Source organism: Apium graveolens, chromosome 8 (assembly GCF_009905375.1).
Source record: "Apium graveolens cultivar Ventura chromosome 8, ASM990537v1, whole genome shotgun sequence".
NCBI lineage: Eukaryota > Viridiplantae > Streptophyta > Magnoliopsida > Apiales > Apiaceae > Apium > Apium graveolens.
Genome location: NC_133654.1, coordinates 150,780,639 through 150,804,811, shown reverse-complemented (window position 1 = coordinate 150,804,811; position 24,173 = coordinate 150,780,639). Strand labels below are relative to the sequence as shown.

Sequence of the window (24,173 nt, the reverse complement as noted above, 5' to 3'; positions counted from 1 at the left end):
AGAATATGGAATATAACACTATATATACTTAAATTTTTAAATTTATACTCAATTTAATGAACAATCTCATAATCATTAAAAATATCAAATTTACATACACGAGTCCTAATTTTTCAAACCAAAATATTAAATAACATTCTCAATTCTCCAAACCATACCACTACATAAGAGTCTCATCTCTAACGCCAACAATTACAACATAACACTTGGATAGGAAAAAACTACTCATTGACTATAAAAAAACTGGTTCAGGCAGAGTTGATGACTTGATATAAGCTATGAGATCAGGTCGCTCTTGTGGCTTCTTTACCCAGGAAACACCATCTTTGTTCCAATAACATTCACAATGAAAAATCTATAATTTTACTTATATAAAAAATGAAAACCTGCAAACACAACATAGTAACAAATCACGAAAGAAATATTTTATACAAATAAACATATTAATTATGGTAGCAAACCTGATGATTACTCGCATCGGTTGATGAAACCAGCATGACACTTTGAGTACCAGTCCAAGACAACATTCTATCAAGTGAACACATTAAAGTACCGCAATTTTAGGTCAACCGAATTTTAGCTTTTAGTCCAACTGAATTTTAATATGTAATCTCAATTTCGCAATGCAAGTAAACATAGTAATGGATTTGATTTGAGAGAACAAGACTGATTTTGCCTACAGGTGCTCCTATTATATAAACATCACTTATTACAGTAAAGAAAATCCCTTGACAAAAATAAAGCTACTTACAGCTTTAAATTAAAAAATAAAAAGTCTTGCCAGAATTACCTTAACATCTGACTCAGCTATCTTTCCATTTAAGTATCTCAAAGTTTCAGTAGTTTAAATACCCTGAAAAGAAAATTGTTCCTACAAGAAATATTGTCAAAAAATGGAAAAAGTATCAGTGAAGGACATTAACCAAAGTAAACAAATTTACGTTTTTAGATAGATAAGGGTTTCTTAATGGAATACATATATTAAAGTAACTTAATATTAGCTGAAAGTTTAAGGATACTGAATATATTAGCACTTGCATAAGGGGTCACAATTTCAGCCCCTCCAGACTTTCTACACTCTTTACCATTACTTAACCTACTAAAATCAACATCTAAAAGGGGTTCTTGTGAAATACCAATTTCAGACAGTTCATTTTTTCTAAAAATTCCCACACAACAGAGAAAAAACCTACAACTGTATACAAGGCATCTGACATGACAAACTGAAGTGGCAAAGGCTGGCTTGTATGGTAGTATAAATAGTCTACGACAAGACAATAACAAGATATCAAAAAAGAAAAAACACCACCACACCCTTATCAACAAAGGGTACTTAACATCCAGTAAGTTTGGCATTTGGGCATACATATAAACTGCAATAGCTAACCAAGAAAGTGCTTTACTAACTGAATCAAAAAGCACTAGTATCACCAAGTCAGACCATTCATTTGTGTACCAATAAAACTTGTCCAATATACATAGAACAAAGTTAAGAAGAGCAAGAAGCAAAGTACCAAAAAAGGCATGCCTATAATAAGGTAAGCTTGTAATATTTTTTACTAACCACTTTTTATGACTATGATCAGAATCATATTTCCTAAACATGTTGCAAACCCATGATACTAGTATAACAAACAAAAACTCCGAGTGTAATAAACCAGAAAATCCATGCAACAACATGCGTTTAAGTAAAGAATCATCATCATCAAACAAAGAAAATAAGTGATTCATCAACATACCCATGTTTTGTTAGGATGATGATGCAAGAAAAAAGCTCAATGAGTTTCTAATCTATGGAATATTTTATTAAAATATTAAATATTCCATTAGTTTTTTCTGCTCAACAGGGATAATAAACCAATAGTAAAAATAATCTAAGTTAACTTCACATGTCAATAATCCACAGCACACAAAATAAGCAAAGGAAACAGGTTATTAGATTAGGGAAATAAAAATTAAAACACAATATTCATGTGAAGAAAAATCACCAAAATGGGAGGAGGGGGTAAGCATATATAAATTAGTGTAGATGGACAGTAAAAGATACTAGAAGTATAAAGTTAGAATTCCAGAAAAGGGTACAATATAACAATGCTAAGGCAGTAGGAACATTGCAATTACATAAAACTAAGAACCTTTTACTGTGAACATAAGATAGAACAAAACAATGTACATATCACAAATAAGATAACATATAATAAGGCGGGAGCTCATACATTAAAATAAACTATTAATCATACTTTTACACATGAGTCAGTTTCTAGATTTGGCTTCCAGAGTGCCGATCAACTTGCACCCTAAGTCAGTGAGGAATATTGAATACCCAAATTATGTAGCCAGCTTATTTCTATACTGTTCAGCAGAGAACTAGGGCCGAGCAAAAAAGCTACACCTAGTCAATTACTCATGCCTCTGCTAAACCAAACCAATTTTAGTAGGGACAGTTTAGTTTGGTTCGAATAGACTTGCTAATCAGACTGATTATAGTACTATTCAAACAACACACACACCATTTTATAGATACAATATAAGATACAGTATAATACATTTTAATAATATATTTTACGGTTTGCATTATATATGATAACACCACATAAGCATTCCCAGATTCTATGCAAGAAAATAGAAAACTTGCACTTACTTGGGCAAATTAGGATCATCGAGGTCATCTCCATTCTCATATTAAAGTATTTAATAGTATTATGCCTTTACCTGTTCTTCCTGCAATTTTCATTGTAATTCTTCAGCTCTTTGTCTTTCTACTTCAAGTGCAGCTTCTCTGGCTGCCTGTTCCTCAATAGGACGTGCCTCGGCTTATTCCCTGGCCTTTAACTGTTTTTCTCCACCTGCTTGCAGTGATGCAAGATATTCATCATCCTGCAAGAAAAATAGAGAACAAGATCAAATGATGATTAATCAAATTAAACAAAACCATTGCCTTTGGTCTCTGCTACTGGTTCAAAAAGGCAAACCTGTTGTTTTTCTATCAAGCGCTAAGCAGTTAGAGAAGGTGATGGTGGACGAGGTTCCCGCCTATTATAAGTCCTAATTCCATCAAATAGAGCAGCCTCAATCATGACAGCTTCATCATGACAACCTCTGCAGTCTAGTTATTCCACATTATAAATAGAAATATTTGAACTTATTAGAAATGATAATAAAATCATAGATGTCGGTATTATAGTGAAGTCTTAAGAACAAAAAGAAACTCGAAATCGTACATGTTGGTATATAGTGAAGTCTCAAGTAAAAAAAGAAAACTCAATACAATTAACTTGAATCTCGAGTTCTCAACATCTATAAATAGACATATGTTTACGAAATAATTCGCGAGACAGAGCAGACGGTATCTGAATCATATCAACGTATTTTGTTGATGAACTAGTTAGAGTATATCCGAATCATTCACTTACCACAAATACAATCCGCAAATAGCTCCGTACTCGCTTATTATCAATTCACTTATTTTTATATTATAAAATCTACAATATCATATTCTCTTATTGTAGAATCATAATCTGAATTCAAAAAACAAGTTCATGGAGAATTTCATAAAAACGTTGCATAATCAACACTACAATTGCGTTTCTACGCCTTAGCAAACACAACTTACAAAAAAATGAACAAAATCAGCAAGTCGTGAAAGAGGAATTCCGTCAAATCCTTCTTCGGATCCATTGGTTGAGGTTGAACTGGAAAATTAACAGCAGATAATAAGTAAGGCCACAAAATGTCACCACTTGAATGGTGACTTGACAGAAAGAAAGAAAATAAACACAGTAAAGAACTGGAAATAAGGAAAAGTTTCAAATCATAATGTCTGCCTTCTCATTAGTCAATTATGGAATATATAGCTAGACAGTTAGTCCTAACATAACAACTACTATTGAATTAAATCAGAAGCCAATATATAGTACTACTAGCTAGATAATTCTAATAAGTAGATAATTCATGACAACTCCTTCCTCAAATAAACTCTTGACCTCAAGGGTCAAAGTCAGGAAATTTCTTCAGAATAGTACTCCAATCCTCCCAAGTAGCTTCTCCTTCAGTTCCATTTTCCCATTGTATCAACACCTTGACAGCAGGTGCATTCCCCTTTTTAACCATCCTCCTTTCCAGTACCTTCACAGGTTTAGGCTCACATTCTCCCACATTATTGATTGTAGGTAGACTGGTCTGCACCACCTTGTCCTTACCAATTCTGAGCTTGAGCTGAGAAACATGGAATACATTATGGATTCTAGACTCATTTGGAAGTTTCAGCTGATATGCTAGTGCTCCAACTCTTTTTACCACAGGATAAGGACCATAGTATTTTGCAGCCAATTTCTGGTTCCTTCTGGCATTAACTGAGAGTTGACGGTATGGTTGCAATTTCAAGTAAACTGTTGTGAATATGTTGAGCAATTGATGATTACCTAAACAAAACATCTAAGTAGATTTTACTTAGTGAAATAATGTAGCACTCGACGGATAAGAATTATAGTCCCGACGGATAACTCATTATAGTCCCGACGGATGATTAACTTATTATCCATCGAGTGAGTAGCTTATGTAATAATAAGTTTGTAGCACAGTGTTGTATGCACCTTTGTATAGAATCTGAAGTAACATATAAGTCATGTTGACTTTAACTAGATATGCAGAATAGGTTGATTAACTGTACATAAGTAATGTCTTGTAATTCTGTATAAGTGAAATGAAGTCAAGTGCCAAAATAACTACCAACGGATGATTAACAAAGCTTCGACGGATGATCAAATGACTATCAACGGATGTTTAACATAGCAGTCGACGGATGATCAATTAAGTCATCGACGGATGATCTGAAAGTCGACAGATGATCATATCAAGATTCAAACATCAGTTGAACAGTGAAAGCTGGCACACAGCCGTTCAGTTGGATACAAGTACACTGTGGAAGCCCATTAACTGGGTAATAGAGGACGAAAAGCAGCAAAGATCAAGACTGTTAGATTTTATATTTGTTCAGTTCTTTTGACTCTGTAATCTTGGTAATATATAAACCAAAAGAGTAGAAAATAGAAAAATAACTGAGCTAGCTAAGAAACAACAACAGAGAAATCTTTGTAAGCACTATCTTTAGCATTTCCTGTGTTCTTAGCAGTTCTATTTTTTGTGTAAGCAGCTGTGAGCATTTCTGCACACAGAGTCCTCTCGATATATTAAATATATCTCTGGTGGAATTGTTTAAATCCAACAGAAAGTTTTTAAAGACTCTTGTTTTTAATTACTTATGTTTTGATTCATTCAAGTTTACATTCCACATTGTGCTAATCAAAATAAATATATCCATAATCGAGTTGAATATTATTATTTCAAGAAAAAGGTTCAAGAATTCCATTCAACCCCCCTTCTGTAATTCTTGCTATATTGTTAAGGGAATAACAATTGGTATCAGAGCAAGCTCTTAATCTACAAAGAGTTTAAAGATCAAAACAATTCAGCAAGATGAACAAGAAAGATGTTGGAGTCAAGACTCCTTTTCTTGATAAAGATAATTACCATCATTGGAAGGTCAAGATGCATCTTCATATGCTTTCTCAAGATGAGGCCTATGTGGACTGCATAGAAAGAGGCCCTCATGTTCCAATGAGAGCTACAACAGGAAATGAACCATCTGTTCCAAAGCCAAGGCATGAATGGTCTGATCCTGATATTGAACAAGTCAGGAAAGATAAAAAGGCCATGAACTTTCTGTTCAATGGTGTTGATGCAGACATGTTTGATAACATCATCAACTGCAAGACTACCAAGGAAGTTTGGGACACAATACAGATAATCTGTGATGGTACTGAGCAAGTAAGAGAAAATAAAATGCAGGTCCTGATTCAGCAATACGAGCATTTTCATAATGAAGAAAGTGAGTCACTCACTGACATTTTTAGTAGATTCCAAAAGCTACTAAATGCTCTTAAATTGCATGGAAGAGTCTATCAGACTAAAGACTCCAATCTGAAATTTCTCAGATCTCGTCCAAAGGAATGGAAACCAATGACAGTCTCATTGAGAAACTCACAAGATTATAAGGAGTTTACTTTGGAGAGACTGTATGGCATTCTGAAGACCTATGAGCTTGAGATAGAGCAGGATGAAAGAATGGAGAGAGGAAAGAAGAAAGGAGGATCCATTGCACTAGTGGCTGAACTGGAAAAGGAGAAGGAAGTGAAGATGGAAGCTGTGGAATCAACTTCAAAGGCCTGTGAAAGCAAGGGTAAAGGGCTAGCTGCAGAAAGTGAAGATTCATTGAGCCAAGATAACATGAAGGACATTGATGAGCACCTAGCATTCCTTTCAAGAAGATTTGCCAAGCTCAAGTTCAAGAAGAACTTTGGAACTGCCAAGCCAAATAGAAACATGGTGGATAAATCAAAATTCAAGTGTTTCAAATGTGGCTTGGCAGGGCATTTTGCAAATGAGTGTAGAAAGTCAGATTCCAGTAGAAAAGATTTGAGTCTGTGGATTATAAGCAAAAATACTTTGATCTACTCAAACAGAAGGAAAGGGCTTTTATTATACAAGAGAATGACTGGGCAGCTGATGGTTTGGATGAAAATGAGGATGTCAGCTATGTCAATCTAGCCCTTATGGCCAAGTCTGATGAAACAGAGACAAGTTCCTCAAGCAATCAGGTAATCACTACAAACCTTGCACATTTATCTAAAGCTGAGTGTAATGATGCAATAAATGACACGTCTACAGAATTGTATCATTTGTGTGTTACACTTAAATCCCTCACTAAAGAAAATGCTAAAATCAAAGAAAACAACTTGTTTTTGAGTGAGAGGAATAATGTGCTTGAGTCTCAGTTTGTTGAGTTTGAGAAACTAAAAATTGAGTGTAGAATTGCCAAGGAGGAATTAACTGAGTCCTTGAAAAAGGAAGAAATTTTAAAGAAGCAGCTCGATCGTGAACAGGAGGTGATTAAAGCATGGAAAACATCCAGAGATGTTCATGCTCAAATCACCAAGGTTCAAGGAATTGAGTCTTTTTGTGATGAAGCCTGGAAAAAGAATAAGGAGAAACTAGAACCTATTTTGGTAGATGGATTGCTGACAGATGTAGACTCGACGGATGATGAGGACTATCCGTCAGATAACAAAAAGTGTTATCCGTCGAATGATAAAAATCCTCATCCGTCGGCTGTGAGCAAACCCATCAGCAAAGCCAAATTAACCAAGCTAAATGAAAAGTATGGGTCTGTTTCCAAGAACTTTGTTTCAGGAGAGTCAAGTCAAGCCAAGAAAGGGAAGAAGGCTAATGTTGGTCACATGACTGTCAAACAGTTAAGTGACAGACTTGAGAAGATAGAGGTAAAAACAGAGACTAAAAGAAAAAACAATAGGAATGGTAAAGTAGGGATTAACAAACATAATAACTACACACCTGACAAATATGCTCCTAGAAAAATCTGTGTCAAGTGTGGTAGTGTAAATCATTTGTCTGTTAATTGCAAATCCGCCATGCCTACTCCCATGTCTGTTCATCCTCAATTCTCTAATATGAATGCCATGCCTCCCATGCCTGTTAATGCTATGGCTACACAGAACATGAATGCACAGTTTGCTAACATGCCATTTGCACCTAATCCATATTATGCTGCATATAATATGCCTCAAATGCCATTTAGCATGCCTTACTGGAATAACATGTTTATACCAAGCATGCCATTTCCTGTTAGCCATAACATGCATGATAATTCTGTTGCATCTAGTGGTTTCAAAGGCCCAACCCAAATGACTAAGGAAGAATCTGAAATTCCTAAGTCAAATGAGTTAAGACCTAAGAAATAGAAGAAGAAAGCTAACAAGGCAGGACCCAAGGAAATTTGGGTACCAAAATCAACTTGATTTGATTTTGATGTGTGCAGGGAAACAGAAGGAATCTTTGGTACTTGGATAGTGGTTGTTCAAGACACATGACTGGTGATTCTACCCTGCTCACAGAGTTTGAAGAGAGAGCTGGCCCAAGTATCACTTTTGGAGATGACAGCAAAGGTTATACTGTGGGATATGGCTTGATTTCAAAGGACAATATCATCATTGAAGAGGTTGCCTTAGTGGATGGTCTCAAACACAATTTGTTGAGTATCAGCCAGCTTTGTGATAAAGGCAACTCAGTAACCTTCAACAAAGAAACCTGTGTTGTGATTAATGATCAAAACAACAAAGTGGTTCTCACTGGTGTGAGAAGAGGAAATGTGTATCTAGCTGACTTTAACTCAACTAAAGTAGAATCTGTAACTTGTCTTCTTAGTAAAGCAAGTCAAGATGAAAGTTGCCTATGGCACAAGAAGCTATCCCATTTGAACTTCGAGACCATGAATGAGCTGGTAAAGAAAGAGCTAGTTAGAGGCATTCCTATGGTGGAGTTTACAAAGGATGGACTGTGTGATGCCTGCCAAAAAGGGAAGCAGATTAAAGCATCATTCAGGAAGAAACTTGATTCAGCAATTGAAGAGCCTCTACAACTGCTTCACATGGATTTGTTTGGACCAGTCAATATATTGTCAATCTCAAAGAAAAAATTTTTCCTAGTAATTGTAGATGATTTCTCAAAGTTCTCTTGGACCTATTTCCTAAAGTCCAAGGATGAAGCTAGTGAAATCATCATCAATCACATAAGGCAAGTTAACAATCATCCTGATTTCAAAGTTAGAAGAATCAGGAGTGATAATAGAACTGAGTTCAAGAACTATGTCATGAGAGCATTTTGTGAGGAAAATGGAATCTTGCATGAGTTCTCAGCAGCAAGGACTCCACAACAGAATGGAGTAGTGGAAAGAAAGAATAGAACTCTTATTGAAGCTGCAAGGACAATGCTTGAAGAATCAAAACTACCAACATACTTCTGGGCTGAAGCTGTAAACAGTGCATGCTACACTCAGAACATCTCTCTGATTAATCAAGCAAGATGCATGACACCTTATCAATTGTTCAAGAACAAGAAGCCAACTCTGAACTTTCTTCATGTCTTTGGCTGTAAATGCTATATTCTGAGAAATCAAACTGATCAAAATGGGAAGTTTGATGCTGAAGCAGATGAAGGAATTTTTGTTGGATATGCTGTTGGTAAAGCTTATAGAGTCTACAATCTAAGAACCAACATTGTTGTTGAATCTATCCATGTTGTGTTTGATGATAAAAAGATTGAAGGACTAAAAGATGGAGATTACCATGAGAGCCTCAAATTCGACAATGTTGAGATGGTTAGTGATGAAAGTGATGATGAGAGTGATCAAGAAACAGTGTCTAAGGATAATGCAGACAAATCTACTACAAACGAAGCACAAAACTCAACATCCGTCGAGTTACATAATGCTTCATCCGTCGGAAGGCAATCTGTATTATCCGTCGGAAGATAACCTGCCTCATCCGTCGGTACTCAAAATTCACCATCCGTCGGGTTATCAAAAGGAGCAAGAAGTCAAGGCAGATCACCCATAGAAAGCACCCCAATCTCAAATCAAAGATCCACAAACTCAGGGGGAGTTTCTAGCAATCAAAACTCAATCACACATCAAGACAACATTGAGGTCTCTTCATCTAGGGCTAATCTACCTCAACCAAGGAAATGGACAAAAGATCACCCCTTTGAACTGATTATTGGTGATGTTTCTTCCAAAGTTCAAACCAGGAGAGCAACTCAAAAAGAATGTCTATACAGCAGCTTCCTGTCTAAGGAAGAACCAAAGAAGGTAGAAGAAGCCTTGTTAGATCCTGATTGGATTTTAGCTATGCAGGAGGAGCTAAACCAATTTGAAAGGAATAAAGTTTGGAAGCTGGTACCCAAGCCTACATGAAAGAATCCAATAGACACCAAATGGGTATTCAGAAACAAGATGGATGAAAATGGCATAGTAGTAAGGAACAAAGCAAGATTAGTTGCTAAAGGCTATTGTCAGCAAGAAGGAATAGATTTTGATGAAACATTTGCTCCTATTGCAAGACTTGAAGCCATCAGAATCTTCTTAGCCTATGCAGCCCATGCCAATTTCAAGGTCTATCAAATGGATGTCAAAAGTGCCTTTCTGAATGGAGATTTGGAGGAAGAAGTGTATGTAAGTCAACCTCCTGGCTTTGAAGATCCAAATTTCCCAGAGTATGTCTATTATCTACTAAAAGCACTTTATGGACTGAAGCAAGCACCTAGAGCCTGGTATGACATTTTATCAAAGTTCCTTTTGGAAAATCACTTCACAAGAGGTACTGTAGATAAAACTTTATTTTTCAGAAATGTGAATGGCTCTAGTATACTTGTTCAAATTTATGTAGATGATATTATTTTTGGCTCTACAGATGAGAAACTTTGTAAAAAGTTTTCCAAACTGATGCAAAACAAGTATGAAATGAGTATGATGGGAGAACTAACTTACTTTCTTGGTTTACAAGTTAAGCAAGTTAGTGATGGAATATTCATTAGTCAAACTAAATATATTTTTGTTCTTTTAAAGAAATTTAATCTAATGGATTGCACATCTGCAAAAACTCCCATGACCACTGCAACCAAGCTTGAACTAAACACTACCGAAAAGTCTGTGGATATTTCAAGTTATAGGGGCATGGTTGGATCACTTCTGTACTTAACAGCTAGTAGGCCAGATATAATGTTTGCTACATGTTTGTGTGCTAGATTTCAGGCTGATCCTAGAGAGTCTCATTTGATAGCTATTAAGAGAATTTTCAGATATCTCAAAGGAACACCAAACCTTGGCATTTGGTATCCTAGAGATTCTGGTTTTGATCTAACTGGTTATTCAGATGCAGATTATGCAGGTTGCAGAATTGATAGAAAAAGCACAACAGGAACCTGTCAATTTTTAGGAGACAAGCTTGTGTCCTGGTTCAGTAAAAAGTAAAATTCAGTTTCTACTTCTATAGCTGAAGTTGAATATATTACTGCTGGCAGTTGCTGTGCACAGATTTTATGGATGAAAAATCAATTGCTAGACTATGGTTTGCAAGTTGAAAGGATTCCTATTTTCTGTGACAACACAAGTGCAATTGCCATCACTGAAAATCCAGTGCAACATTCAAGGACAAAGCATATAGACATCAAGTACCATTTCATAAGGGAACATGTAATGAATGGTACTGTAGAGTTACATTTTGTTCCAAGTGAGAAGCAACGTGCAGATATTTTTACCAAGCCACTGGATGAATCCACCTTTTCTAGGTTGGTAAGTGAGTTAGGTATGCTTAATTACTCTTGAATTTATCTGAATTATTTTGCAAGTTGAAAAGTAGCCAGAAATTTAACTGATTTTTAGTCTTGGATGAAAATTTTGGCTAAGTCAAAATTTGCATCTCGACGGATGACCATTATCCATCGAGTTGAGTCATCCGTCGATATACAAATTGTAAATAAAAATCAATTACTTTTTTGGAGTATTTTAAAGCTCGACGGATATCAACTTATCCTCATCCATCGAAGTGTCTAAATCTTAACCGTTAATTCCCTGAACAGTATCCATCGAGTATACTTACAGTTTGTAAGCATTACACGACGGATAATGGGTGGAATTTTTACAGTTTATTTTAGAACGGCTAATTTAGACAATTTCTATTGGATAATTTACTTCTCTTTATTATTTTTATCAGTTGATTTTGAGTAAAGTATAAAAGCTTATTTCATTCTAATCATTTTCTTTTATCATTCTCAAATTCAACTATGTTACTTCATTCTCTCTCAAGAAAAAATCCTCTTTCTCTTCAAGCTTTTCTTCTCTAATAATGGCACCCGTAGTTAAGATCATGTCACAGACTGGGTTCATCAATGAGAAGAACAACTTCACTGCCTTGGTCAATAAGGGGATTCAGCAATCTGAAGACTATCATAAGATGATGGACTTCGTGCACAACTGCAAGTTAAGTTTTGCCATGCTGGAATCACCCACAATTTATTGTGAAGTTGTTGAGGAGATGTGGACAACAGCAATCTATAACTCTACTGACAAAACCATCACTCTAACCATCAAAGATAATGATTTCTGTATCAATAGTGATGTCATAAAAGCATGTTTCAAGATTCCTGATGATAATATAACTGCACCACACACTGACACTGATATTGTCAATATGCTCAATTCCATTCATTATGCACTTCCTACTGCAAAACTAAGTGAAATTAGAAGACTAGGTCTTAGGAAGGAATGGAGTTACTTGTGTGATGTAGTAACTAAAGTCTTTTCTGGAAAAATCAGTAATTTTGATTATGTGAACATTTCCATGCTTAACATGCTATACATGCTAGTTATAGACAAATATTACAATTTCAGTGACCTTGTTGTGTATGAGTTAGGTTTTAAACTAGGTGACTTAGCCAAAAGAGGAAAGAATATTTACTATGCTAGATTTTTTATGCTTTTGGCTAACCATCTTTGTCAAGAGATTGAACTTGAGAACCCAAACAACAAATTAGCTTGTTAGGTTCAAGAGAGAAGAATCATTGCAGACTTGAACAGAGCCAACCATCACAAGGATGTGCCAATGTTCTATTTTCCTGTAATGCTGACACCTCAGGTAAGTGAGGTAAGTTCATCCAGACCCTCAACTATTCCAATCTCTTCTATTTCTTTGACTTCAGGCATAACTATGACAACTGTGACAATGACCAAACAGTTGCCTACCAAAGCTGCCAAAATAATTGCAATTTCTAAATCCAAATCAAAGAAAACCCCCTCTGGTATCTCTCAAAAGGTACCAGTTCAAAAATCTACCAAAACCAAAGAGGGGAGTGTGAAGGAGGGTAAGATAGGTGAGGGAAGGGGTGAACATCAAAGAAACCCCAAGGATAAGGTTGGAGAGTTGAGTGAATCCCAGCCTAGCCACACTGCAGTTTCCCAACAAACTGTAGTGCTTAAAAAGGACAAAAGCTCACTTCTAGCTGCATCCTCCCAAAAGGATGTGGCTATTGAACAAAGCTCTCATCCAAAAGCACATGCCAAGAGGGTTAGGGACACAAGCTCACACCAAACTTACACTAGAAAGAAGAAATTCAAAACAACTGGGGATGCACAGGGCACACACTTAGTGCAAACTGGTGCTAAAGACACAGTCCCTGCACCTTCTCAAATTCAGATTGATGTGGCTCCAATAAATGTGGAGTCACAGCCAAAATCTCTCATAATAGAAGCCACAGAAACACAATACTCACCAACTAACTCACTGAAAGTGGACATGATAAATACTTCAATTCCTGATTCCCCTTCTTTAACTCTGTTGGGGAAGCCAAAATCTAGTGCAAGTGTGCATCATCTTTTAGATGATTTGTTGGCTCACTTGCCAATTCTTTCTGATTCTATTGTGACATCTGTGCCTCAAATAACTTCAATCAACACAGAGTCAACAATAGTTTCTCTTCCCACCACATTCATTTCTACTTAACAGCAGTTATCCGCCGGATAGTTTTACCACTCACCCGAAGGATATCACTTATCCGTCGAGTGTCTCTGCACAACTTCAAACTTCAATAATTTCAAGTGCAGAAGATTTGGTGGTAATACAATCACTCTTAGGACTGAGAGAGGAGAGTGCATTGAGTGAGAGGCTGGGTTGCTTCCAGGCAAAAGGAGAGGAAAAGAGTGAATCTCAGCAATCCATTCATTCAGGATTGGCAAAAGTGAGTGAGAGGAGTCCCACCTTAGTAGGTGAAGGTGAGGGTGTGAGGGTGGGGAGCCAGGGTGAGACCCTGATGCAACAAAAGAGAGAATATGAGAGAAAGGCAGGTACTGGAGAAATAAGGATGGAACCAGCCATTGCTAGTGAGTCAATGATTGTGGATGATGCTGAAAAGGAAAGACAATTTCAACAACATTACAAAGCTGTAATTGATAACATTTCCTTGAATGCTGACACTTTTACTCACCCTGTTTCAGCCTATCAACTGTTGGCTGCTCAGGGCAATGTGGAGGCAGAGCAGACTTTGAATTTAGTGCACACCACAGAATCTCTTCAAAGAGATAAAGCTGCTGTGAACAGAATGCCTTCTCAAGCTGGAGAGCCATCTGAAGAATTTGGAGTAAATTCTGATGATGATGACTCTGGTTCTTTGGATAGAAGCATGAACTTAGGGGGAGCTGAAGGCCCAAGTTCTGCTTTCAATTTACCTAAATGGGCATGGGCAAAGGAATTTTCACCAGGGCAATTTGAGGTGTCTTTGGTAAAACAAGTAATAGCTATTCAGCAAGCCCTTCAGGAAGCTTCAGATGCTGGTACCAAGGCTGTTCTTCAAGCTCACCTAGACTCTTTACATTTAATGAAGATCCAACACTCAAGACAGAATCTCAGTGTGGATGAATTGAAAAAGGATATAGCTGACTTAAAGACATATAACTCTGAGAAGCTGGATTCAATAATGCCATATGGTACCATGCATGATCTATTACTAAGATTAAGGAGAGAATCAGATTCTGACAAGAAGATAGCCAAGCTGGAGAACAGAGTTCAGGTTATTGAGAATTCAGTGGCTCTACTTCTTCAAAATCAACAGACTCAGACAAATCTTCTTATGCAACTGGCTAAAGCACAATGCCTAACTCCTCCACTTGATGATAACAAAAAGGGGGAGAGAGAATCAAGTAAGGGGGAGAAAGGACCAACTAAGGGGGAGAAACTTCTAGTTCAAATCAGCAAAGTAATTGTACCTTCAATTACTATCTCCAAGCCACCAGTTGCAGATGGTATAGATCTTATAAATGCAGCAGCAGCAAATTTGAAAGATGCTGATAAAGGAGAGTTGACTCTGATCAACTGGAAAAATATTGATGAGGAAATACAGAAAAAGTTTCAATTAGTCAAGGAACCAGATCAGTCAGCCATCCATCACTCTCATGTCAAGCCAATCAATATGAATGAGATGAGCATGGACTATCTGGAGAAAGGACAATCTTCCTGCATCAAGACTACAAAGGCTGAGATAATTCTTAAACCAAGGGCAAACTATCCAAAGTTATCTTTGAAGAACCCTATGGATTCTGTGTATGAGACACCCAAGCCTGATGAAAAGAAGCTTCTGTCAAGATCTATTCTCCTCTACAAAGATCCAGCTGATTCAGCCTCAAGAAAGAGAATTGCAAAGATATTCAGAAATGGGAAGGAAATTTGTGTGGTAGCTGGACATCCACAATTTGCTCATGTAAAGGAAGAAGAAAAAGCTAGATTGAAGCAGGAAAAGAGGCAAACTGCTCTAGATGCAAAGAAGTCTAAACAAAAGAAAGAACAGTTTGCTATCTTGGCCAAGCTACATGCTGTGAATTCTTCTCAACAAATTCCCTCTCAACCATCTCAAGCTACTGAATCAGAGAAGAAGATTGAAGAACAGAAGAAATCCCCAAGAAAGAAGGAACTGGCTATATAGAAACAAAAAGAAAGTTGGATGTTGTTGACAAGGAATTGGAAGATCAATTTCCAAAGGAATCCACTCAAGCTGAAACTCAAGCATCAAAGCCCTCTGTGGTGTTTGAAGACATAAGGGTGGTGGACCCCTATAGGAACATACATGGAGAGCCTATTGTGCCAAAGGATGAGCCAATAGAGTGGGATAAATTACCAATTCCTGACTTCAACTTGCCAATTCTTACTAAGCCAAGAAGGACAAAATCAAGGGCAGTCAAGAAAGTGAAGCTGTCACCTCTCAAATCCAAGTCAGTAGTCAAAGTTCAACCCAAGGTCAACAGGGGAGACTACTTGTACTTGTGTGACATCAAAGAATTCTCAGAACTAAACCTTTATCTGGAGGAGCTGGATGAGGTAAGGGCAATTGATGCATACAGAAACCTACCTGAAAGGTTGGTGTTCAAGTACAAAGGGGGAAGGGAGATTCAGTGGCCTCTTCACAGAATACTTCAAGAAAGCCAAGCTGTGTTGATCAAAGTCTATTCATCCTTCAAGAAAAACTTTGGGTTCAATGTAACTGCAAGAAGATTAGTATTGAAGAAGATTGAAGAGCTAAGGAGTGTTAGAGCCAAAGATGCACTACCCAAAACTCTTATCATCCCATACACAGGGAGAAGAGTGCATCTAAGGCCCTACTGGCTGATGGAATTCATGGATGACAAGGGTGTGAGAAGATTCTTCAGATTAGAAGACCAATTGAGTATCTCTAGCAATGAGACTCTCTTGGAAATGCAAGAAATGTTAGATCTCTCAAAATCTGATGAATTAGAATTCCACAGACAGCTCCAGAATCAAATTGAAGAAAACAACAGAAAGCTTGGAAGAAGATCCAGACCTTCAAGAATCTAGAAAAATCTGCTCACACTAGAGGAGCATCTTGAACTGACTATGAGCCAAACCTTGTACATTTTTGTTTAAATTGAAGCACTTTCAGTTCTATCTACTTATCTTTAAAAATATATGTTTAGGATGTTTTGTTATCATCAAGTATCTCTTAATTTATGGCTACAATTCCAGTAGACATAAATTGGGGGAGATTGTTGTGAATATGTTGAGCACTTGATGATTACCTAAACAAAACATCTAAGTAGATTTTACTTAGTGAAATAATGTAGCACTCGACGGATAAGAATTAGACATCACCTTTCATTAAAGAAACAGATGTTTAATATGCCATTTTACATCACCTCTGTCAAAATTATCGATGTTTTTGTGACAAAAAACATAGCTCAATATATGTTTAATATGTTTTAATAGGTGTAATTTAATTATTAAATAATTTTGTTATAGCATTTTTTGAAAAAATCATCACATAGACATCAGTATTTTTCACTAAAATCGATGTTTTTGTGACAGAAAACATAGCTCATGATGTGTTTAACATGTTCAATTAGGTGTAATTTAGTTATTAAATAATTTATTTATAGCATTTTATGTAAATAATCAACACATAAACATCTGTTTTTTTAACTAAAATCGATGTCTAATCGAGTATAGACATCGGGTATCCACCGATGTCTAGAATAGACATCACCGACATCAACATCGGTTGTGAAACAGCATAGACATCGGTCAAAAAGCGATGTCTATGGACTTTTTTCTTGTAGTGATAGTCCCGACAGATGATTAACTTATTATCCATCGAGTGAGTAGCTTATGTAATAATAAGTTTGTAGCACAGTGTTGTATGCACCTTTGTATAGAATCTGAAGTAGCATATAAGTCATGTTGACTTTAACTAGATATGCAGAATAGGTTGATTAACTGTACATAAGCAATGTCTTGTAATTCTGTATAAGTGAAATGAAGTCAAGTGCCAAAATAGCTACCAACGGATGATTAACAAAGCTTCGACGGATGATTAAATGACTATCAACGGATGTTTAACATAGCAGTCGACGGATGATCAATTAAGTCATCGACGGATGATCTGAAAGTCGACAGATGATCATATCAAGATTCAAACATCAGTTGAAGAGTGAACGCTGACACACAGCCGTTGAGTTGGATACAAGTACACTGTGGAAGCCCATTAACTGGGTAATAGAGGACGAAAAGCAGCAAAGATCAAGACTGTTAGATTTTATATTTGTTCAATTCTTTTGACTTTGTTATCTTGGTAATATATAAACCAAGAGAGTAGCAAATAGAAAAATAACTGAGATAGATAAGAAACCACAACAGAGAAATCTTTGTAAGCACTATCTTTAGCATTTCCTGTGTTCTTAGCAGTTCTATTTTTTGTGTAAGCAGCTGTGAGCATTTCTGCACACAGACTCCTCTCGATATATTAAATATATCTCTGGTGGAATTGTTTAAATCCACCAGAAAGTTTTTAAAGACTCTTGTTTTTAATTACTTATGTTTTGATTCATTCAAGTTTACATTCCACATTGTGCTAATCAAAACAAATATATCCATAATCGAGTTGAACATTTTTATTTCAAGAAAAAGGTTCAAGAATTCCATTCAACCCCCTTCTGTAATTCTTGCTATATTGTTAAGGGAATAACATAAACTTCATCTCCAACCTTGAATTCCCTGTCACTTCTTTTCCTGTCAGCAAATTGTTTCATCCTTTCTTGTGCCTTAATCAAGTTTTCTTTTAGAAGTTGCCGCATCTGCAGTCTGTCCTTAACAAACTAACCAACTGAAGGATCATTACATCTAGCAGCTTGATAATTGATAGAAGGAGGTGGTGAGCCATACAGAGCCTCATAAGGTGTCATTCCAGCTGCACTATGGTATGTTGTGTTATACCACCATTCAGTCATTGGTATCCAATCAGCCCATCTGCTAGCCTTCTGGCCTGTCATGCACCTTAGGTACATTTCTATACATTGATTCACTCTTTCGATCTGTCCATCAGATTGAGGGTGATATGCAGTGCTTAGCCTAGCCTCAACTCCCATACATTTAATTAGCTCACTCCAAAATGAACTTACAAAGATAGGGTCTCTATCTGAGATGATAGCTACAGGGGTACCATGTAATTTGACAACTTGGTTGAGAAACTCTTGAGCCACCTTATGTGCAGAGAAGGGGTGAGTCAGAGTGATAAGGTGACTGTACTTAGTTAATTTGTCCACAACAACTAGTATTGAATCCTTTCCTGCAGATCTTGGTAGCCCCTCTATGAAGTCCATGGAGATGACCTCCCATGCCCTTTCTGGAATATCAATTGGTGGTAGTAGTCCAGGGCTGAGGACATGTTCAGCCTTGTTTCTCTGACAAATGTCACATTCTTTCACAATCTTCATTATATCCTTCCTCAAGTTTGGCCAAAAAAATATTGATTCTGCTCTTTTGATGCTGGCAGATATCCCAGAGTGGCCTCCTTCCATGCTTCCATGTATGGTTGCACCAATCTTCTCTCTCAATTGACCATTAGCCCCTACATAATACTTTCCTTTTCTTTTGAGTTCACCATTGTGCAGGTAAAAGTCAGATACTGTAGTATCTCCAATGGCCAGTTTGGCTAGCAACTCTTGCACTTCTTCATCACCTTCTAAGCTGTTTGCCAGTTCTTCCTTCCAGAGAGGTTTTAGCACAATTAAAGCTGCATATTCTTGATCATTCCCAGGAATCCTGGAGAGAGCATCAGCAACCAAATTATCCTTTCCTTTCTTGTAAGTTACAGTGTAATCAAATCCAAGGAGCTTTGAGAGCCATTGTTGCTGCAAACTAGTAGTAATTTTCTGCTCCATAATGTATTTTATAGCTTCATGATCCGTTTTAATCAAGAAGTGATGTCCCAGTAGGTAAGCTCTCCATTTTTGAATAGTCATGATCACTGCTAGAATTTCTTTTTCATAAGTAGACATTCCCAAGTGCTTAATGCTCAGTGCTTTGCTGAGGTAGGCAATAGGTTTGTTTTCCTGCATCAATACGGCTCCAATTCCCCCCTGGCAAGCATCAGTTTCAACAACAAATTACTTCTGAAAGTCTGGCAGTGTTAGAACATGTGTAGTTGACATTAAAGCCTTCAATTTCTCAAATGCTGCATCAGCTTCCTTGCACCACTTGAATGCACCCCTTTTAAGTAGTTGAGTCAATGGCTTGCAAATTATGCCATATTGCTTGACAAATTTTCTATAGTAGCCTGTTAGTCCCAAAAATCCTCTTAGTGCTCTCACATTAGTTGGGGTAGGCCAATCAATCATGACTTGAATTTTTGACTGATCAGCACTTACACCTTCCTTTGATATAATGTGTCCCAAATATTCTACCTGGTTGCTGTTGAAGACACATTTGCTTTTCTTAACATATAGCTTGTGCTTTCTCAATATTTCCAGTACTGACCTCAGGTGTCCTAGGTGCTCCATCTCATTCTTGCTATAGATGAGTATATCATCAAAGAAGACCAGTACATACTTTCTGAGTTGTTCAGCAAATATATCATTTATAAGGGCCTGGAATGATGCAGGGGCATTAGTGAGTCCAAAAGGCATCACTAAGAACTCATAATGCCCCTGATGAGTCTTAAAGGCTGTTTTGAATACATCATTTTCATGTACCCTAATTTGATGATACCCACTTCTTAAATCCAACTTAGTGAAGACAGTGCTTCCCTTCAATTCTGCTAACAACTCTTCAATCACAGGTATGGGGTACTTATTTTTAATGGTGATGGAGTTTAATGCCCTGTAGTCCACCACCATTCTACAGGTATTGTCCTTCTTTTTAACAAGTAGAACAGGTGATGCATATGGGGATGTGCTATGTCTGATTACTCCATTATTTAGCATTTCCTTAACCACCTTTTCAATTTCCTCTTTCTGAAAGTAAGGGCACCTGTAAGGATGTGCATTGACTGGTTGGCTGTCTGGCTTAATTGGAATATGGTGATTCTGGGATCTTTTTAGGGGAAGGTCAGTGGGGGTACTGAACACATCTGCATAAGCTTCCGCTATCTGATTAATGGAGCCAGATAAGCTAGTTGATTCTGTGGTTTCCTCAATTGTTGTAATCTGCAACAGAAAGTAAGCTTGTTCATCATGATATTTTACTGCACCCTTCATTTCAGGAATCAACTTCATTGTTGGCAATTTATCTTCTTGTTGCAAGACTATCCTTTCTCCTCCCCTGTTAATAGTGATTTTCCCTTGGCTGAAATCAAATATAACAGGGCTCATAGACTCCATCCATTCAACCCCTAGCACCATATCATACCCCCCCAAGGGTATCAAATTCAAGTCTGCTTCAAATTTCTGTCCAGCCATCTGCCATGCTAATGATTGTACAATTTTGCTACAAGTCAGATTTTCTCCATTGGCCACCACAACTTTAAATGGTGTACAAGGACTAGTAAACAGCTGCAACTGCTTTGCTAAACCTTGAGAAATAAAGTTACTGGTGGAACCACTATCAATTAGTATGCTGATACATTTGTTCTTAATTCTCCCTTTCACCTTTAGTGTATGACTGCCTTTGGATCCTGATACAACATTTACTGATATTGTTGTTGGCTCTATTTGGTCATCACAAATTTCTTCTTCTTGCCATATTACAGCCAACTCCCCATCTGCAAGCTATTCTTCATTTTTGTCTGGCTGGTCATCAAGCATCAGATACAACTTCTTCTTTTTACAGTCATGGCCTGGAACATACTTTTCATCATAATGAAAACAAAGCCCTTTAGACTTTTTCTCATTAATTTCAGTGAGAGTCAGCCTTCTTGATTCTCCAGAGTTGTTCTTCCAAGTTCCTCTATTGGTATAGGGTACTTGGTCCTTGGAACCACCACTATTGAACCTGGAAGTGTAAGTAGCACTTATTTTAGCAGAATTGCTTTTATACCTCCTATCCAAGACACTTAACATGTATTCTTGCCCTCTTGCTAGATTTCTTGCTTCTTGCAGTGTTGCTGGTTTATGATTATATAAATGTTGAGACAGCTCATCCTTGAGGCCACTTATAAATATGTCTACATAATAAGAATCCTTGTGGTGACCTTCCTGTGCCATCACATAACTTCTCAGCTCTTCAAACTGCGTAATATATTCCTCTACCCCCCCTTTCTGCACCAACTTATTAAACTTACCCACCACATTCTCATACCCTGTTCTAGAGAATCTATTACACAACAATCCCACAAATTCAGGCCATAAAATGTTAGGTCTCTCTTCTTCAAGACCCCTATACCATACATCCGCTTCCCCTTCCAAATACAAGGAAGCACAAATCACCTTAGACGTAATATCTAGAGCAGGGTTAAGCTGGAAGTATTTATCGCATTTACTAATGCAAGCTCTAGGGTCCTTGCCATCAAACTTAGGAAAATCTACCTTTGGGGGTTTGTATGTTGTGTTGTGCTGCATCATTCTATAGTTGGGGTTTTCGTACATGTTCCAGGGAGTCGGTGGTGTATGAGTAGAGTTATGGGTGGAGGCTTGGGTATAAACTGTAGTGAAAGGGTTTAAGGAACAGGGTGTTTGTTGAAAAAGGGTTTGGTTGGTGCTTGTTGGTATGAAAGGAGTAGATTTTCCACCAGTGTATTGTGGTATGGAGAAGTATTGAGGTACAGGTCCAGCATTATAAGAGAGAAATGGGTTAAATGCAGGGATTTGAGGGTTTGGCAGTTGTTGAATTTGAGGAATTGGTATTGGTTGGGTTTGAGCAAAGTGGAAATGAGGAGTTTTTGGTGGTATACTCATATCAAACAGATTTGTTTCTGGTTGATTCACAGATCCAGAATGGTGTGCGTTCATAATCTTACCATTTTCATCCAATATTACAGCAGTACTACTATTGATAGTACCAAAACGAGTAGGAGTTTGGTTGTGCATACCTTGCTTACTAGATCCGTTGGTTTTGGTTTTGTGGTTAGAGCTTCCTTCACCATCAATCAAGCTCAGATCTGGTTGCTTTTCCGGAGGATCCTTTTTGAGAAACTTCATCAACTCTGATAAGTTACGCTTCATTTCATCATTAGACTCAGTAAGCTTTGAGATTGCCTTATCCATGGAAGCCATGTTGGTCTTGTTCTCAGCCATGGAGATTTTTAACCCTTCAACTCCACTCTCCAGATTTGTTATCGCAATTTCTTGTTTTTGTAAAGTATTTTTATCAGCCATGGCAGTGTAGCGGCCGAGAACCGATGCTCTGATACCAGATGTCACCACTTGAATGGTGACTTGACAGAAAGAAAGAAAATAAACACAGTAAAGAAATGGAAATAAGGAAAAGTTTCAAATCATAATGTCTACCTTCTCATTACTCAATTATGGAATATATAGCTAGACAGTTAGTTAGTGGCACTACAGTCCCTGACATCTGTCCAGTGGTCCTAACATAACAACTACTATTGAATTAAATCAGAAGCTAATATATAGTACTGCTAGCTAGATAATTCTAATAAGTAGATAATTCATGACACAAAATCCTATAAAATCAAATACATATTAAATAGGAACAATACATACCCATAAGTTGTACAGATCCAATGACAAAATCAAATATTATGTTCGAAACCCTAAAATTGTGCAAAATTAAATAAAATGAAAAAAAGTTCGAAAGTATTATGTACTAGTCTTTAAACCTGCCATGTATGTTATGTTCTTAAATGATGGTCTTCAATGATGTTCTTCTCAGTCTCCGAAGACTCGGCATCGTGATGCACAATATAGCGATTGTGAGGATGGCAGAGGGTATTATGTTTGAGAGAGTTTGTGACCGATTGTGTTTTTAGTCCCGTGTTTTCGTTTGGGGGAAATCTACCTCCCCATAATTCACCTAGTAATCTGTGAATTTTTAGATTTTATATTTTATATTTTCATTTTAGTTATTAAATTATAATTTTTAATAGAATATTATTTATTAAATAGAAAAAAATAATAAAATTAAACTTTGTATTTACGTATAAATAAATTTAATAGTATATAGTATATTATATATTACATTATTAAATCATTAATAAACCAGAATATAATTTTAATATTTTTAAAATTAGAAAGTATTATATTTTCACTTTAATATTTTTAAAAATTAAAAAGTAACTAATGTAACACCAGGTGCTGGTGTTACATGTTGTGCAACACCAACATTTTTATGCAACACTAGATTTATAAATATTGTAACAATAATTGAGAGCTGTTACAATAGGACAAAAAATCCTTACATAATGTAATGCTGCTTGTAACACTTGCATTACAGTAGCCCACTTATGGCGTAGTATTTTTTATTCTTGTTCCTTATTATTATTTGTGATTTATTGAGCAAATATCTATTGTTCTGGGTTATTTGCAAACCCTGAATCGGGATGTTTGGAAATCGAAATGATTTGACTTCAAAATACTCTACAGACTGGATGGTTACGATAGGGCCAGGGATGGACTGGACCCTAAGGGCCAGGGATGGACCGGACCCCTGATATTGGGCCATAGTGCCTGGTTACCCGAATGGATCTATACAGGTAGGTATACATCTGCACTGTATCCTGACTTATCAGCAGGGTATGGTTTTAGTGTCCAGTCTAATTTATTGTTGATCGCCATCAACGACATTCCTTCTGGAAAAGTTTTATAATTACAAAACTAGACAAAGACATGATTCAAGAAGTGAATCAGTAAACTGCTCATTGTTTTTATTTTATGATTGTGGGCCAATAAAGGTCATTGTTTTATTCACTCAACTACTTCAAATAAATAAAGATGTTTATAAAATATTTAAAAATTGTGTCCGGAAAATTTCTTTTGATCTTGATACCTGAAAACCAGTTATATTACTTGTTGGACATTTAGGCTCACTCTTGCT

At 36.8% G+C, this 24,173-nt stretch overlaps 1 protein-coding gene across 2 annotated transcripts; it reads right to left on the bottom strand.

Annotated features, from left to right (window-relative positions):
* Positions 1-52: 52 nt before the first annotated feature.
* Positions 53-23,094, bottom strand: LOC141676558 (uncharacterized). 2 transcript variants are annotated; one of them, XM_074482229.1, is made up of 8 exons: positions 22,960-23,094; positions 22,210-22,554; positions 3,614-3,692; positions 2,973-3,106; positions 2,713-2,877; positions 791-871; positions 462-528; positions 53-386 (listed from the first exon to the last, which is right to left on the bottom strand). In XM_074482229.1, exons 1-4 carry the CDS (start codon positions 22,964-22,966, stop codon positions 3,088-3,090), a joined length of 450 nt encoding a protein of 149 aa, XP_074338330.1. In that variant the 5' UTR covers positions 22,967-23,094; the 3' UTR covers positions 53-386; positions 462-528; positions 791-871; positions 2,713-2,877; positions 2,973-3,087. The 2 variants fall into 2 exon arrangements, 1 of the variants encoding a protein (XP_074338330.1); XR_012557075.1 differs by lacking the exons at positions 22,210-22,554; positions 22,960-23,094 and adding an exon at positions 3,984-4,464.
* Positions 23,095-24,173: the final 1,079 nt, after the last annotated feature.